The 17,322-nt window shown below is 37.7% G+C and overlaps 1 protein-coding gene across 7 annotated transcripts in view; it reads right to left on the minus strand.

The window, feature by feature from the left end:
• Window positions 1-17,322, minus strand: part of LOC126866256 (probable Na(+)/H(+) antiporter nhx-9) — a 42,158-nt gene that overhangs the window by 15,512 nt on the left and 9,324 nt on the right. For all 7 annotated transcript variants that reach the window (XM_050619597.1, XM_050619596.1, XM_050619599.1 and 4 more), the window contains 6 exons: window positions 16,819-17,015; window positions 14,331-14,587; window positions 11,424-11,641; window positions 8,781-8,983; window positions 1,727-1,816; window positions 98-168 (listed from right to left, as the gene is read on the minus strand). In XM_050619597.1, coding sequence (XP_050475554.1) covers window positions 98-168; window positions 1,727-1,816; window positions 8,781-8,983; window positions 11,424-11,641; window positions 14,331-14,587; window positions 16,819-17,015 — 1,036 coding nt within the window. The remainder of the gene's footprint in view (window positions 1-97; window positions 169-1,726; window positions 1,817-8,780; window positions 8,984-11,423; window positions 11,642-14,330; window positions 14,588-16,818; window positions 17,016-17,322) is intronic.

Below are 17,322 nucleotides of genomic sequence, written 5' to 3' on the forward strand. Positions count from 1 at the left end.
CTTTGAATTACGGCAATAAAAAGCGTAATTTCGTGTTATTCTTTAGCCTGTAACGATATTCGTTATACAACGTAATATATTCAGAAATTATGCATACTTGTCTCGAACATGGTAATTGCCGTGCTTGCCCAAAATGTCCTCGACCCCAGCCATCACGTGGTCCATTATCTGTAAAACGGAGATGCCATTTTCCTTTACTCCGCCGGATTTATCACGCGCTTGTTATTTTCCCTTATCCAGCAAGATATTTCAACACCGGTTTACGAAAACATTCCCACATTTGTCGACATTTTCTGTTATACGAAACATTCTGAAAGTTCATCAGCACCGTAACAACATCCAACTATCGTCGTTATATTGGCAAAATTTTAAACGATTCTGAAAATGTGTACATTTAGTTACAACACAATTGGTACGAGCGTGCATTTTCCACAGATAAGAAGAATTATTAAACGAGTAATTATCTACGATATTTCTTAGTTTCCGTATTCGGTTAAAGTCGAAAAGAACTTTTTCCTCGTACATCTTCCTGACATAGCGGACAAGATTTTTTTTTTTTTTTTTTTTTTTTTTTTTTGGAAGAATTTTACGATCAATTCTCATCGAGAATTATAAGTGAATTATTCTAGGGTGGTACTATATCGTGTATAATAGGTGATTATCGTATGTTTGATTCTAGCTGAATCTAATGTTTAAATCTAGAAGATAATGTCTTTTTAGCCCACGGATCTGATCCGTCGTGTCAAGTAATTGAGTAACCGATGAGTTTTGGTGGTTGTTAACTCTTACGTTATATCTGTTACTGAATTTGGATATATCTCAAGGTCGCGATGTATCGTTTCGTTGGTAACATACCAAGGTGCATCTATCAAGGATCTTCGAGTTTTCGATCGAAATCGTCGAAGAATTTCTCTGTTGGAATTACTCGCTGTTCCCCATAGTTGGATCCCATAGGTCCAACCAGGTTTTAACATTGCCTTATATAGCATTATTTTACTCTGCACGCTCAAGTTGGAACGTCTGCCAGTGAGCCAGTAGAATTTTTTAAATTTTGATTCAGGTTGTTTGGATTTATCTACGATGTGTCGTTTCCATGTCATTCCTCTGTCCACTATCGTGCCCAGATAAACCTTCGTTTGGAATTTATGGTCACCTGTGGACAGGATCGTTTTCGCAGCGATAGCGGACAAGATGAACGAAAAATCCTGTATACTATCGGACTAGCTTCAAATTTTGCCAATACGTACGATCATTACAGCGCCAATGAAATTTCAAAATACTTCGCATTAATGCGCACGGTATACGCGTAAAAATTTATTACGAATACTACGCGTGGCAAAGGTAAAACGAAGCGTAGGAAATTGCTCTTTTCCTGCAGCAGCGTTCGTTTACGAAAATATGGCTACCGGTGAAAATCAGTGCAGTCTTCTCGTACACATCGGCCAACGAACGATTATTGATTTTCCCGTGTATCGTGGCTCGCTGCTCTTTTTTAATATTTGCACGAACGATAAGGGCGTATAACCACGCGTCCTCTATAATTTATACAACGCGCCGCTCTTCGTTCGCCACTCTTTTTCCCCGACGCAACGTACTCTCTCGCTACTTTTTTATTAAGCCATCGATCGCAAAGCGTGGCACTTCGCTCGTTATGGCTGATCACCGGTCTCGGACGTTTCTTTTTTTCCAGGCAAATACAAATAGTAGAAGACAACGAACAACTTACCCGTTCGTGGATCCTCTCGTTCATGGTAGGTTTCTTCTTCTCTGCCCGTTTCACGTTCAGGATTTTTACGAGCGGCTTGATCGTGATTCCCTGGAAATAGAATTTCTCATAGTGGATCTTTCTCTAATAGACTCATTGTAAACGAATGTGTTCGACGGACAAAGAGCGATATTAAATTGTCGGTTGGCAAATGCAGATTAGATTAGGTCGAGCTAGAATTTAGACCGATACTGTTTGTCAGCGAGATATCGATTCGAAGGTTGAGCGATTGGTATACTTTACGTAGAATTATAAAATGATAAAGAGGAAGTTCGAAGGTAAAATCCGTTTTTCGCGAATATTCATTACGTTATTGTAACGCGATGGAGTTCTATAGGTCGAAGATAGAGTAGATCGAAAAATGATATTTTAAGCGCCGAATATAAAATATTCAGGTGACTGGATACTTCTGTAACTGATTGTAAGTGTATACGAGTATCGGGTAGACGATCTACACGTAGAAACAGAAAAAGAACATCAGAAAGAAGATTTAAATTTAGGGATATCGCGGAAGAATATTAGATTCAAATGTGCGGCTCTAAACGACGAAATTTAAATGCAGAAAGAGAACAGTAATGTTAAATTGAAGATTCAAATGTAGAAATAGAAGAAGAACGGTGATTTTTGTATTGCGCCCAATTGTACCTATTTCTGTGATATCTTCTTGTGGTTGCAATTACAAATTTAAATCGCCAAATATTTTATCGCGCAATTATGCGTATTACTTTAGACACGTTTTCAGAGAATTTGAATACACCGCCAGATGCGATATTACACCGATGGCTGATTAACCCCTGACACTGCTATGTGACTCGACGTCAGTTTTTATCTCAGCAGCTCCTTTGTCGAGTCCCACTCGACGTTCTTTCAGGCCCACCTTTCTTGCTAAACGCGCGAAAGAAAAGCAGGATTGCGTCCTGGAAATTGTTTCGAGAAATATCGTACACTTAAAAATTAGAAAATACAACGATGGCGTGAATAAAACTGGTATTTAAGCGAATTTCTTTCTTCCTTTATTTATTTAAATTGTCTTAGTTTTTAGTTAAAGTAAATTTCAAATGAAACACTTAAGAGCGTTGGGAGCTGCTGGTAACGAAATGGAAATAAAATTCCGAGTGCAAAGGGTTAAAGGGTCGTCGTTTAACTGGCAGGGTGGAGTCGAAATAACCCTCGCCATATCTTTTTAGTATTCCCAATGTATTATAGTTATCCGCTCGCGACGCGTTATTTCTATTTAAAGGAAGATAAAATTAGGAATCATGATTTATTATAATATAACAAGCTTTTATATCTACGAATCTATTCACATAATTAGCAAGGAAATGAATAGTTGCGAGTCTAACTTTAAATTAATCGTTCAATCCGTCTATTTAATATTTAGATTCCAATATTTGCATATTATCGATATTTATACATCGTGCATGGTAGTATTCGTGCTTCCACAGTTAACAGTTGACGTTACTTTCCATTGATTTACAGTGGCGAACGAAAGGAAGTTCAACGCGTAAACGTCACTAAATTACAAAATGGAATAACGTTTAACGAAAGCAACGAATAAATATAATATATTTAGGGCGTTCCATGTAAAAATAATCACCTAAATATTATCGTTATGTTACGACGATACAATCAAGATATCAAAGGAAAACACGCTGCAAAGATTATTATTACCCAAGGGTCGTTTCTTTCAGAAGCTTTCAAAGTCCCTGAAGACTTCTCGCATATATTTGAGTGCATCTCTCTTTCTTGCATATTCTACGTCGCGTTAAAGTGCATGCAGAGACGTATAGTGACACGAATTATCGAGCAAATATTCTTGAAATAACATATGTACCTTTTACAAATGTCAATAAACTTTCTAATCGTAATCGATCACCATACTAACACTTTCTTGTAGCAAATTTACTTTTTTTTTTAAATGAGTGAACTTTCTTTTATCCGCCATTGTCTATGGAATACTCTTCCGTCGATCGTTCATGCGAATTGTCCTTAGAATCTTGGCAGTTAAATCAAGTTCACGCGTATTCGAAAAACTTGCAAATTCGATTTTCTCGGAAATGAAGCTCCGTATGACGAAACTTTTGTCTAGATCTTTCACTTAATTCTATACGAGCAACCACCCTCGTATCACAATTTTTCATACACCTTGTATATAGAATTTAAACGCGTGCAGCGTGCCTTTTTGTTAGCTGCGTTATAAATACGCGATCGACGATGACCTTTCTCTATGTCGATACTCATCGATTGCCTGGCTCTATTATAAATCTGCGCTACTAAAGCATAGTGATTGCGCGTATTATATTCGAACGCATTATAGGTCGGTACGAATTGACAGGCGGTTCTTTACTCCGGTGGATCACGGGGAAGAAGGTTTAAAAAGTTTAAAAGGTGAAAGGTGCAGGAAGATTATCAGAGGGAAGATATTGAAGATTAACGAGAGACTTGTAATTCAGGGAAATTAATTTCATTCGATATTCCATCGTTAATTTTATTCTATACAAAGTTGTTGTTGGAAAAGTTTGGAAAATTTTTCAAGATTAGGCTATTTATTAGAAACTTCTGCGAAAGAAGTAGATGATGTATTTAGATAAATGTTTCTATTTGTCAGATATTGGACATTAAATGGAATAATCGACGAAGAAAGGAATTGACCGTATTGGTCGATGGAGAAGAGTCGACAATCGATCGAGGTGTCCATATTTATCTGCCATAAATACCATTTCTTTGTTAAATACATTATTTATTCTGATTTTTACGTAAATTTCTTTAATGGGAAGAAACACAGTACATATTAAAAAATAAAAGAAATTTTGGGAAATATTCGTATTTGAGTAAATTAATTTAAACGAAGAGATAACTCGATACGAATAATTGTAATATAGAGATCGTATCTTTGCGCGTGTTTTGGGACAAAAATATCGCGAGACTGGGTGGAAAAATCCAATGCAATTTATTAACACTTCGTACATAGTTATTCGCTTTAATTTCGTCGAATTTCTTCGCTGATGAATTAAATCGAGTTTAAAAGAAGCGTGGCCAAATAGAATAGCGATGTAATTAAACTGCAACGGTTAAAGCGCCTCGAGCAAAAAACGACTAGATAGAAAAACATGCTCCTTTCATCCTGAAGGCGCGTCCTGTTTGCGACCTCCGCGGAACTACCGCTCTGGGCCTCCATTAAGTCTAGAAACACCATCGACTTTGTCGTGCAGTCGATCGGAAATTCGATATCGACGGCACGCTCCGCGATATCCGGCACGATCCTTTTGCATAGCGCGATAACTTACACGAGAAATGCCGGAGACATTGTAAAATTTCTAAGGCAACGCTGGAGAAGACATCGTCGAATTTCTTGCACATACAATGGCGGACGAAAGAACGTCTCGCTTACAGTAGGCGTAGAAAGTATTTGTCTAATGATCGGTTACGTCTAAAATTTTGTCATTAGGTTTATCATGCGATATTTCTGAAAAACATATGTTATACTAAATGCCAAGATAAATAATAAAATACAGAATGTAATTGTTTCGTTTACAGCTTCGTTCTCGAGAAGATCGAAGATTCGTCATTTATACAGACAGAAGAAAGTTTATAAGATAACAAGTACAGGAAGAGACCATAATTTTAATTTTGACAAATTTCCAAGCTTCCAGCGACTCCTCCCTTCGGTTCGTACCTTGATTTTCGATGTACCCTTTGCATACATGCGTGCACACATGTAGTATAAAAGAAAAACAAAAAAGGAATTTCCTCCACGTGGTATGTTCACGCATATACCGATATTACGACCGGAAATATTATAACGCTCAATTATTTTATATTAATATTGATATTATAATGATCAGTTACGTCTAAAATTTTGCCATTAGGTTTATCATGCGATATTTCTGAAAAACATATGTTATACTAAATGCCAAGATAAATAAAATACAGAATGTAATTGTTTCGTTTACAGCTTCGTTCTCGAGAAGATCGAAGATTCATCATTTATACAGACAGAAGAAAATTTATAAGATAAGAAGTACAGGAAGAGACCATAATTTTAATTTTGACAAATTTCCAAGCTTCGAGCGATCTCCTCCCTTCGGCTCGTACCTTGATTTTCGATGTATCCTATGTATACATGCGTGCACACATGCAGTATAAAAGAAAAAAAAGGGAATTTCCTCCACGTGGTATGTTCACGCATATACCGATATTACGATCGGAAATATTATAACGCAGTATGTTTGCGTTCACTAGACGGTGTGCGGTGATCGTCGTAAAGTCGCGCGAGTCGAGCAAAACTCGACGGTTCGATAGTAGTTGTCTGTAATGACAAAATGACCGAGACAAGTAGCGAATGTTCGCGTATTTCCCGGTTAACGCGTATACTTAGTAGTACAAACTGTGATAACAGGTTCCGGCGTATGAATTCCCATACGTCGCATCGCTGCTAGCCTTTTACGGAACGTTATTTAGGTAGTTTCCACGAGCAACGATCAAATCGAATATAAATGTTTCAGCTACGTTTGTATATTTCCTTTCATTCTTTCCATATATCTTGGTTTAGTGAAATAAAGGAAATTGTGTTCTTTCCTTCGTATAATCTTCTTCTATTTTTAATAAATGTCTTGGAATAATTTATATATGAGTTCTTTCTCTGGTCGAATATCTATGAATATTTTAGATAGCACTAATTTTAAAAATTAGTACGATTAATGCTGAAAGACGAAGAAATTTCATTTCGTCTTACGTAACTTTATTTCCTGAACATTTTTTTTTTCTTTTTTTATCTAAACCGCTTTTTAATTTTACAAACGAGAAGAGACCTTAAAAGCTGTCATCTTAAATACTTAGAGGTAAAAGCCATTTAAGTTTCTTCTTCCTTGGAACCTTTTAACCTGCGTGCTCCAATAATTATTAATGCCGGAACCTTCCAGAGTTTCGAAAAATCATTCATTTCCGAGAAACTTTGGTCCACCTATCGATGTACCCGGTATATTAGAATCAAAGGGAATCGAGAAAATTCGTAAGAATGGCTTCGGCCCAGCCGAGCCAATGAATGGTTCTCGAGTCTGAATCAACATTTCTCAAAGTTTACTTCTCACGAACAACGGGCTCTCGGGGTGAAATGTTGATTTAGAGGTAGGGGGTGTTCCAACTATCGCGTCGTTCTGTCCTGAATCGAGCAACCTTTCTTTATTGTTATCTCTTCGTATGGCACAGGTAGGGTGGGTTATTTGTGTCACCCAAGCTTAAAAACATCTTAAAAATCAATCTTGAACTTTGCACAGGAATAACAAAGTTCGCGATATTATAAAATACTATTAGCTTTTAACATATTAACGAAAGAACGAGAAAATTTGAATGAGGGAGGAGCCTATTGTATTAGAATTAATAAAATAACAAAGTAATGTACACAAGCTACTGGATTACGATAATTACAAGTGAGAATATTAAAATTAGTTAAGCAGATTTCTCTTCTCCCGACAAGCAGAAATTATATCTCGTAGAAAATTATGGCTGTCGAGCTGCCAACGTACGGGGTATATTTCACTGTTTATTATGTCATTAACGATTAAGTCTGTTTTCAAATATAAATCGCTTGTAAATTCTTCGTAGCTGAAATTTTACGAGGCGAACTATTTTTTAGTCAAATTCAACGTGACTCGAATATCCTGCCGAGTTAAATAACTCCACGGAATAACTTCGTATTAAAACGTAACATAACGAAAACACATTCGAGCGTACCGTGCGTTAGATTACGGTGAAGTTTAATTTAAAGTTTTACGCAAATGATACGAGACCACGCGGGAAAGTAACGTTGAACCTCATTGGTTCAAACAACTGTTGTCTACGAAACAATTCTGGGATGTATTGGGACAATCCAAACGAAAGACGCAAAAAGGAGAGGCAGCATGAAGTTATAATGGCAAACGTAAAAGCAAGCATAACCGAGGCCATAGTACTCGATGGAAACTGCGCGTAACAATGCTCGCAACGGAGATGAAAAGAACGTAATGCACAAATCTCAACTATTTGCTTAAATGTCTTCTTTTAAGGCAAATATCCGTGAAAAGTTCGCCGAGTTATTCCACCACTCGAAACACAAGAAAACGCTCTGACTCGAACTCGAAGGCTCGCTTGCTTCCATCCTTTCTATTTAATTTCCCAACTCTGACAATATCTAAGGGCTTAGAATGACGTTAACAGCGTCATTTCGTCACGCGTAGTATAGTTAATTGTAAAGACTACCTCCGAATTAAGATATTTCGTGATATTTAACGTTACAAAGCGGTTGCGGGATTTTAATATTGTAATCATTGACGGTCAGAGGGAAACCCGAGGAGTATGGAAATATCAGTATTACCAGTAATACTTGGTCGTATTGCTAGCTTATTGTTAATAACGTTGATATCTGTAGTAATAAAAGCAAATACGATAACGATCGCGATTTATCTTCCTCGTGAATGTTGGATCGATCGTTCTTTCTATTAAAGAAATTTTGTTCGCGATCTGACACGAGCAGATATTAAGTATTTAATTCCTGATATTTCTATATTATTTGTATCGAATGATAACTTTGTTTCAAAGCTATAGACGTGGGACGAATTTTTACTAAATACGCGTTTTAATTAAAAACGGATAGCTGGAATAGTAAAAGAGACTTTTAAACTAATTACGTTTCCTTTATCGAAAATTTGAAAAAAGTATCGATATAAATTTCGTTGTAATATTTTTTTACTAAAAAAAATGATTAATCGATCTCGATTCTACCGATAAAATTCCTTCTATGAATCCATATTAAGCTATTCGTATACTCTATATTTTATTCCAAAGTAGTTTATAATCTGTAAAAATGAATTATTCCCTTTTATTTTCCTAACAGGCCAGATTAACCATAGTCTCTAATATTATAGCAGTCGAGATACGAATTGGTTCCCGAGGCATAAACCGTAATATTTGATTTCCCTCGGTCTATTCGTTATCGTACTGCGAGGTTACTTGATTGATCGTGTTATCGTTGTCTTACCTGTATGAACACCGTGAAGTAGATGACTGCTATCGTAGTGGTGACGAACATTGGCTGCAAGGACACGTGCTTTGGGTCGATCAGCAGGACCAGAGCAAACGCTACAGCACCTCGTAAGCCACCGTAAGACATCACGAACTTCTCCACCTTGTTCAGCTTGTGCAGTCGAAATTGATTAGCCAAGGCTGTCAGTAAGATCACGCCTGAAATTCGATTTCAGTCTGACTCAATGCGTTTGCCCATTTCGTCGCTGATAATCCTCTACAGATCTGACTCAAAAGCTAATCACGTGTCTATTTATACGTCGTGAGTTCTACGTCTGTTTCCAATAATTATTAACTTGTACACTTTGACGTAACACCGGAAGAAAGCTATGTTTAACCGTAGGAAAGAGAAAATTTCTATTTACGATAATTGTCTTTGGTGCGTAAAGAATTTTGTCTTCGTATCGTTGCATACGTCAATGAAAAAATTTGCATCCAAAAAATTTCTCTTCGTATCTCGCGCGTCAACGAAGAAACGCAGTTAATTGGAATTTTTTCGACGATCAAAAAAATTTCCGTGCAAAGAAATCATTAATTTCCAATTTGTATGTAACGTCGCAACTACGAGCAATTGCAAGCCCTTTCTGTAAATGGGAAATATATTCGCGATAACTACAAATTTCCATTTTCCAGCCGACAACGAAGGCCTGTGATTAGTCGTAATGGAAAAGGGAAAAGAAAATTTCTATTTACAACAATTAGTTGTTCGCACTTTTTTAGTCGACGTATACACTGTGATCGAATATATTTTTAATCGAAATAGACGTTAGTTCCCATTTCTTATGCGACAACGAAAATCTGTATTTAATTGCAACGTTTTTTAAAGAACGAACAGTAGCTTACATACTTTATCCGGGAATAAAAAGCTGCGGTTAATCGCATCTTTTATTTCGCAAAATAAAAAAAAGAAGAGTCAAGAGGGAAAAGGAAATACCGGGCTGTAGATGGTGGAAAGCAGAATATTGCCAAGGTATATCTATAGAGACAGCGATGAATTTTTTAAGTGTCGCCGCTGGCTGACGATTTGGCGATAAACCGCCGATGGAACAGGAAGCCGTAAGCTCGTGACAGTAATCCGTGATGTAAACTGCCGGTTGTGGAAGGAGCTAGACGAATCTCGTTAAGTGTCTTTCGATATATTTCGCGTCTTAAGGGAAGGGATAGATCAGAAAAATTCGTGCTTCTTCAAGATTATTCTCTCCGTTTGTCTAATGGCCAATATCAATTTTCGGGATTGGCTATTTGGATAATCGAGATTGCGGGCAACGGAGATAAATTATTATACATAGGGGTTGTAACATACAATTTTATATTTCCTAATTTTTCAACTTTTTCTATCTTCCAATTACTCTTTTCGCTTCATTTTTTAATCTATTAACCTTCCGCGAGATATTGGTACATTTAAAATGCTCTTGAATCTTCTGTCTGATCTAATGACCAAAAATGATGTCGATTATTTTTCTCAAGCTTTTTCAACTATTTCTTAACGTTATTCGTCTCGTGTATCATCTTCGCGCGTCTAATTTCCTCTACGATAAATACGAGAATAAAATTCTTTCCAAAAAGTAATTTTTAACACCATTTTATAAGCATAATAAAATAATACGATAAGAAGAGACGTTGTACTATGATCCTGAACTTTGTGATCTCTTAAGAGGTTAATACACCAGATGAGCGATCATCCACCTAAAACAGGGCACCGTCCGAAGCACATATTCCACCCTAATCTTCGCTCCTTCTGCCATCCAAATTACACCAGAAAACAAGAAACAATGCTTAGTTTCATGCCAAGTTTCCCTTCAGTCCGGATCGATATTCCGCAAAAAGACAAATAGCAAAACACGAGAAACGCTTTATTCTTGGCACGGCCGCGTAACCATTCTCTAAGTAAGTGACACTCGATAAGCCATGATCGGTTTAGCTTAAGACTCCTTTATCTCTTGATAGCATTAACAACTCTCTCTATCTCTCTTTCTCTTTCTGTCTGTGTCAAATTCGAATCGTGCAGCTCGATAGCTGGAGTCACGTGACCAGATTACTGTCGCGAGAGTTAGGCACATACACGACACGAAGATTCGTAACGAGAGCTAAGAAAGGTTCGACTGGAGAGTTCATTTTTTTACCACGTATAATAACTCAACGAATATTTTCTCGAAAGATCTTTCGTCTTTCTCGGGAACGAATTGCTCCAACCAACTTTTACGGGCTTTTAAAGTACTAGAACGCGTTGACTGCCACGTGAATTTGATGTATTTTGCCCTGTGAGCCGCAAAAACCTTGAAATATATTATTGTGCGAAAAGTTTCTTTCGTTTCTAAAAAGTTCCTAAAAAGAAGGATAGCAAAAATATTTTTTGTTTCGCTCGTACAGAGCTTCGAAAATCGCCCGAAATTTATACCTCTAGACCAGAATACCCCTTTAAGTTTCGTAAAGACCGCCATAAATAATAAACGAGATTCTATCGGTATATTTGGCGAACAGAGGCGGATAGAAGTGAAAAATATGTCGCAATACGTTCGTGAGCGTATCTTACAACTTATATTCTACCCTTGTGTGTGGTCATCGTATAGGGTACAGCATCGACCTTGACATTACTCACCAACGATTCGATAAACCGAGCAGAATACGATGGTCATGACGACGAACCACGTGTTCCAGTCGTGACGGTTGTTCACCGTAGCGACTCCGAGGAACATAAATATGATGGTTTCCGAGCTGCTTGACAACATCTTCATCGTGTATTTGACGGTTGTGTGCGATTTGTGCGAGATATTCGCCTCCACGTAATTCTTCATTGTGATGCCGCAGAAGGTGATCCTACGACATACAGAGGTCACGGTTAATCGACGAGGGTGGACGACACGTAGAGGGGTGGTTCGAGAGACGTTAGGATAGCCGCGTATCGATCGCCATTCGGCCAGTTTCCCAAACGTCGTCGAAATTAATTCGAACGTATACGATCCGAGGGGTTTACGAAATCGACGGGCTACGGGCCAATGACGTCGATTCGATTTACGACAGGGACGTGACCGCTCCACAACCCCTGCAAATTCGTGCCTACGTCTGTCTACGTACATTTAGATGGCTCGTAGACTGGATCTGCGAATCGTTCGCTAAATTGGGCTAAGGGAATTTAGGAGCTTGATTTTCGAATTTGCAAGTTTCAAGTCTTCTATTACAGTTGTCATCTTACGTTTCTGATCTGTCGGCGCGGTTCGGCAGAATGGGCAACATTTTCAGCAATTTTTGTAATAAACTTTATGATTACTTCATATTATTTCATTATGTTTTCCGTTACGGCAAAAACAAACTTAAACTGCGATAATATCCACCGAGACAACGATCTACAGTGAGACCCGTTATAACGAGACGCGATAAAGTGCACGCGTACCGAGCCTAAATTCAAAGTCGATTTTCTCGAAAACAAAGCGTCGAACGAACAATTTTTATTCTATACTTTCGACTTCTTTTTTCGCGTAGAATCACCCCCTTTCCGCTTGTACCACCAGTTACCAACCACCCTGTAGAATTAACACCATAGAGAATTGTTTAGTTTGCTCCGTTTCTTTCTTTTTTTGGAGTACAGAATACGTTGTTTCGTATCGAGTTCAATCGAAATACATTAAGGTCGATGGGTTATTGGCTACAAAAATACAAAGATATAATCCAATCGTGAATAATAATAGGTTATCGAATATGAATTAGTTGGAACGAAACGTCGAAAGTAATTTAGAAGGCGAAGGTTTCGTTCTTTTCGCGGTATGATAAATATACGTACAATCGACATTGATTACATCCGATCAATTCTCGATTGATCTAAAACGGTCTGAAGGACTAGTAGCATCATTAAAATTCTAGTCAAGAATTCTTGATCATATTTTCCCCGGAGCAAAATTGAAAGAAAGAAGAAAAGAATACAAAGTCGTAAAAGCAGTTAAACGAACGATTCTCATCGATTTCGCTTCGCTGTCCAAATATTCGCACGTCTTAAACGTTTTTAAATAAACAAACCGTCGGTTTGTAATCGTGTCACGACCATCGGTCGTATATTCAAAAGCCGTCTGTTTGTCAATCAAACACAAAAGGAGGCTCTGTTTAATCGTATGAAGAAAAATCACGGTAAGCGGAACAAGAACCGAGCGATTACGGGTTAAGCATATTTGAACAGTTATCGTACAGCGAGCATTCTTTATATCGAGATCGATCATCGATTTCGCTAGAGAAACGTGTAAATAATAGACTTAACTAGAATCGCGTCGTTGTCGTAAAGCTTTCCACTATTTACGACGACCATTTCTTCTTACCCTTTCGTTTTTTAACATAAAGACCAGCCTTGAGAGAATTATCGAACAAATCGACGATCACGAGAACGCGCCGCGCTTTCGTTCGATCTTTTTTCTTTCTTTCGCGACACGTTCCGCATTTTGCATGATACAACGGTGGGAAAAATGTGCTATTTTCACTTCGTCGTTTAACGAACAGTTTCTGCGAGGTTGCTGGAAGGCGTGTCGAAATCGTTACGTTTCTACATCACGCAAAATGTGCACGCTTCGCTCGATATACAGGGTATTTTGTAATTGACAACGTATAAAACCACGTACAGCGTGATCCTACGTGAAAAATAAACCGAGACTATACAAGAACATTTTCTCATACGGAGCACGGCTTTTGGGAAAATTGCGTTTGGAAATTTTGTCGGAAACGTATACGCGAACCTGGTTGGCTTTCAGCTGGCAAGAAGAAGGATAATCGACGGGAGATTACTTTATTCTACGCGTGTGAAATAAGACAAGCGAAACGTACGAAACATAAAATTCGTTCGTTTAAATCGTTGTTTTCAAGAAAACACAGTTTCATCGTATCAAACCCTATACGCGCGTATTGGACAGATTTTCAAAAATTTCGTTTCATACTTTCGATTTAACTTTCTACGCAGAATTATTCCGTGTCGAATCGTATTAGCAGTTTGTAACGAGACACCTTGTAGAGGTAACGATTCGCGTGAGAACTGGGAAGGTCCTTTTTGGAATTTACCGCAGGTCGAGAGCGTGTCGAGGAATGAGCTATGCTCGTGCTGCAAATTTCTAGGTCGCGGTGGCCACGTGCGGCCTATTTGGGTTTATCGATGTAAACAAGAGAAACACAGTGGAGAAATTTGCATATGTTCTTCTCTGTTTTCATGGTAAACTGACCTTTCGGAAAATTTTATGCTCATTTGTTACGAGTCTGCTAATAATTTCATTCGCGTAAAAAATATAGCAACCTGGACAACAATAATCATCCATAGTTTTCTTAATAGAGAAAGATAAACGTTCGAGTGTACACAGAAACAACTAAGAAGCTTCTTCGGTAGACGTCAAAGACAAATGACAATTCGTTTTCAATTTTGCCAAATCTTCGATCGATACGTACGTATAACGAATTTACGCGTTGCCTTTAAATATTCTGCCTGTTTGCATTGCGACAACTGGCCAAAGAGCTTGCAGAAGTAGATGGGTTAACTTACGCCAGAATGCTGGACATGTGAAAAATCTCAGCGTTTAGGTAGGCCAGGTAAGCCATGACGAATATGAAGATGGGCTCGATCACGCGAACCTGATGAGTGAACCTCGTAACGAATCCAGTTGCGATACCCCATATCACTCCTATTATCGTGCCGCCGATCGCCACCACGAAGAACGAAGCAAATCCTGACAGTACGTCCGTGTAGAGTATTTCCGTTGGTCCTATCTCGTTGTACGCCTCGAACATGTGGTACAGTACCTGCGTATCATTAAACAACCACAACTTATTCAGCTGTCCGTCCGATTAAACGACTGCACGAGATGCCATCGAGTAGATAAGAATTCTTCGGGTATATGAAGCCGAGTCTATGAAATGGAGGACACGTGAGGTCGAGTAATCTTTAAATGATGTAAGTACCGTTCCAAGATAAGGTTATAAGTCAGGGACTTTCTGATCTGGGCTAAGATTACGTTCGAACTTTTATTTACCGACTTTCTGCGAAGAAATGTCGTTACATCACGTTCTTCGACTATTTCTTGGGAGATTTTACTAGCGTTTAATGGTGTGTGCAATGTTATTAGCGCCGATGTGTAATTTTGTATCTTAACACTAGAACTACCGATAGTTAGCACGAAGCTGTTTCTACCAAAACCAGTGAAAATGACTGGTCTTTAAAAAATACGTAGTAATAGAATATTTTTATATTTATTGATTTGTTACTTTCTCACAGAAGCAATTCCATGTTACGTAGCAGATTTTTGGTATTTTTAATCCATCTGGGATGCCTAAACGGGGGTTGATAAATTTATAATATCGTAGAACCTGCCATTTTGACTGCTGTGATATTTCTAGCGTTAGCATCTGGCTATTTTCCTGATAGCTGATATCATCATATCGAATGATACGCACTAGAAATTTTGCAAACGTGCGGGAGGTTGTAGAAAACGAGGAAACTGGTTAATTGGGGTTCGATAAACAGATTGCAGGATCCTTTCACACTTTGACAAGTACCAGTCATTTTTGACTGCTATTGGTATAAGTAGCCTTGGTACAAAATTATTTCGAGTTTGAATACATAGAAAACAAAATACAATTCATTATATTATTCTTTTAATTATCGTTGCCAAAGTCATTACATCAGTGCGGAAAAACGTATAACATGAATTTGAAATTGAATAACATTGAATTTGCAAACATGAAATGAAATTGTAAAACCAGTCAATTTGACTGGCGTGGTAGTACTAGCGTTAAGGTGGAAGGACGAATGAAGGTACAATGTGAGTTATAGTAGGCTCTCATTTGATCGATCCATGCGGTAATAGGATGTTACTTTGATCAACGATCGATGAAAGTTGATAAACTAATATATCTATAGTCTGGGATTAAACAACATATATGTAATATGTTATGTACGAGTATCTTAACCCTTTGCACTGCTATGTCGAGTGTGACTCGACATCAGTTTTTATCTCAGCAACTCCTTTGTCGAGTCTCACTCGACGTTCTTTCAGTCCCACCCTTTTTTGTGAAACGTGCGAAAGAAAAGCAGGATTGCGTCCTAGAAATTGTTTCGAGATATGTCGTACACTTAAAAATTAGAAAATACAACGATAGTGTGAATAAAACTGATGTTAACTGGTGTTTTGGTTAAAGTAAATTTCAAATAAAACGCTTAAAAGCGTTGAGAGCTGCTGATAAGGAAATTGAAATAAAATTCCGAGTGCAAAGGGTTAAAGTGTGTTTCACTTGTGATATTTTATACGTTTATTCTTATCCTTGTAAACTTTGTATGTTTATACTCGTTGTTAGACTACAAATGTTTATGCAGTTTCGTATTATAACTAGAAAATAATGTTTATACAGGGTGGTTGGTAATTGGTGGTACAAGCGGAAAGGGGGCGATTCTACGCGAAAAAAGAAGTCGAAAATATAGAATAAACATTTTTCGTTCGAGGCTTTGTTCTCGAGAAAATCGACTTTGAATTTTCGCTCGGTACGCGTGCACTTTATCGCGTCTCGTTATAACGGGTCTCACTGTAGATCGTTGTCTCGATTGACGTTATTTTTTTAATTTTTAAAATTTTTAAATTTTTATTCTATATTTTCGACTTCTTTTTTCGCGTAGAATCACCCCCTTTCCGCTTGTACCACCAGTTACCAACCACCCTGTATAACATTGGTCATGAATATAACTAGAAAAATTCATCTTAGATAGGAATTCGTTTCTTCTGTTGGATATCACCGCCTTGTATATTTTATATATTGTTACATATAATATTTAGATATTTTATATATTTTTATATGTCACTGTGTACAATTTTTCAGCCCTAAGCTTCTCAAAAATGCACGGGCATCCGCATTGTACTCGTCAGAAATGCATATACACGCGCAGCGTAATTGCGATGAATCAGGTATGCGTAAAGATCCTCGGAACTAGTACAACATTAAACGTAGTTAAGCCCTGTAAGATGAACATAAACGGTACTTACGACGGTGACAGCGTCGTTCAACAAGCTCTCCCCGAATACGACGATGTACAAGATTTCGTTCACGTGAATTTCCTCGAAGACCGCTAGCACGGCGACAGGATCGACGGCGCTGATCAACGCGGAGAACAGGAACATTTGCAACAGCGGAGTTTCGAAACCGAACAGGCCGCTCTTACCTAACACCCACAACGAAGCTCCTATAAACAATTTACAAAAAAAAAAAAAAAAAAAAATAAGAATATTAAAAATTAACCATTTTAATCAAATTTTAGTTTAATCCAACCATAATTAAGATGGCAGTTTAAACGCCATTGAAATGCGAGAGATTGAAATTTTCAGCAGTAGTTTATTAAAAGGTCGAAACTCGAGTTTCTGGATTTTCAATAATTGGTAAAACGATTCATTTTGAAGCTCGTTCAACTGTTTCGTATTATGAAGTATTCTACAAATGTAATTAGTTTTTAATGAAATTCAATCGGAATCAATGGTGAATGTAAACTTCAT

This window comes from Bombus huntii, chromosome 6, assembly GCF_024542735.1.
Source record: "Bombus huntii isolate Logan2020A chromosome 6, iyBomHunt1.1, whole genome shotgun sequence".
NCBI classification, from domain to species: domain Eukaryota; kingdom Metazoa; phylum Arthropoda; class Insecta; order Hymenoptera; family Apidae; genus Bombus; species Bombus huntii.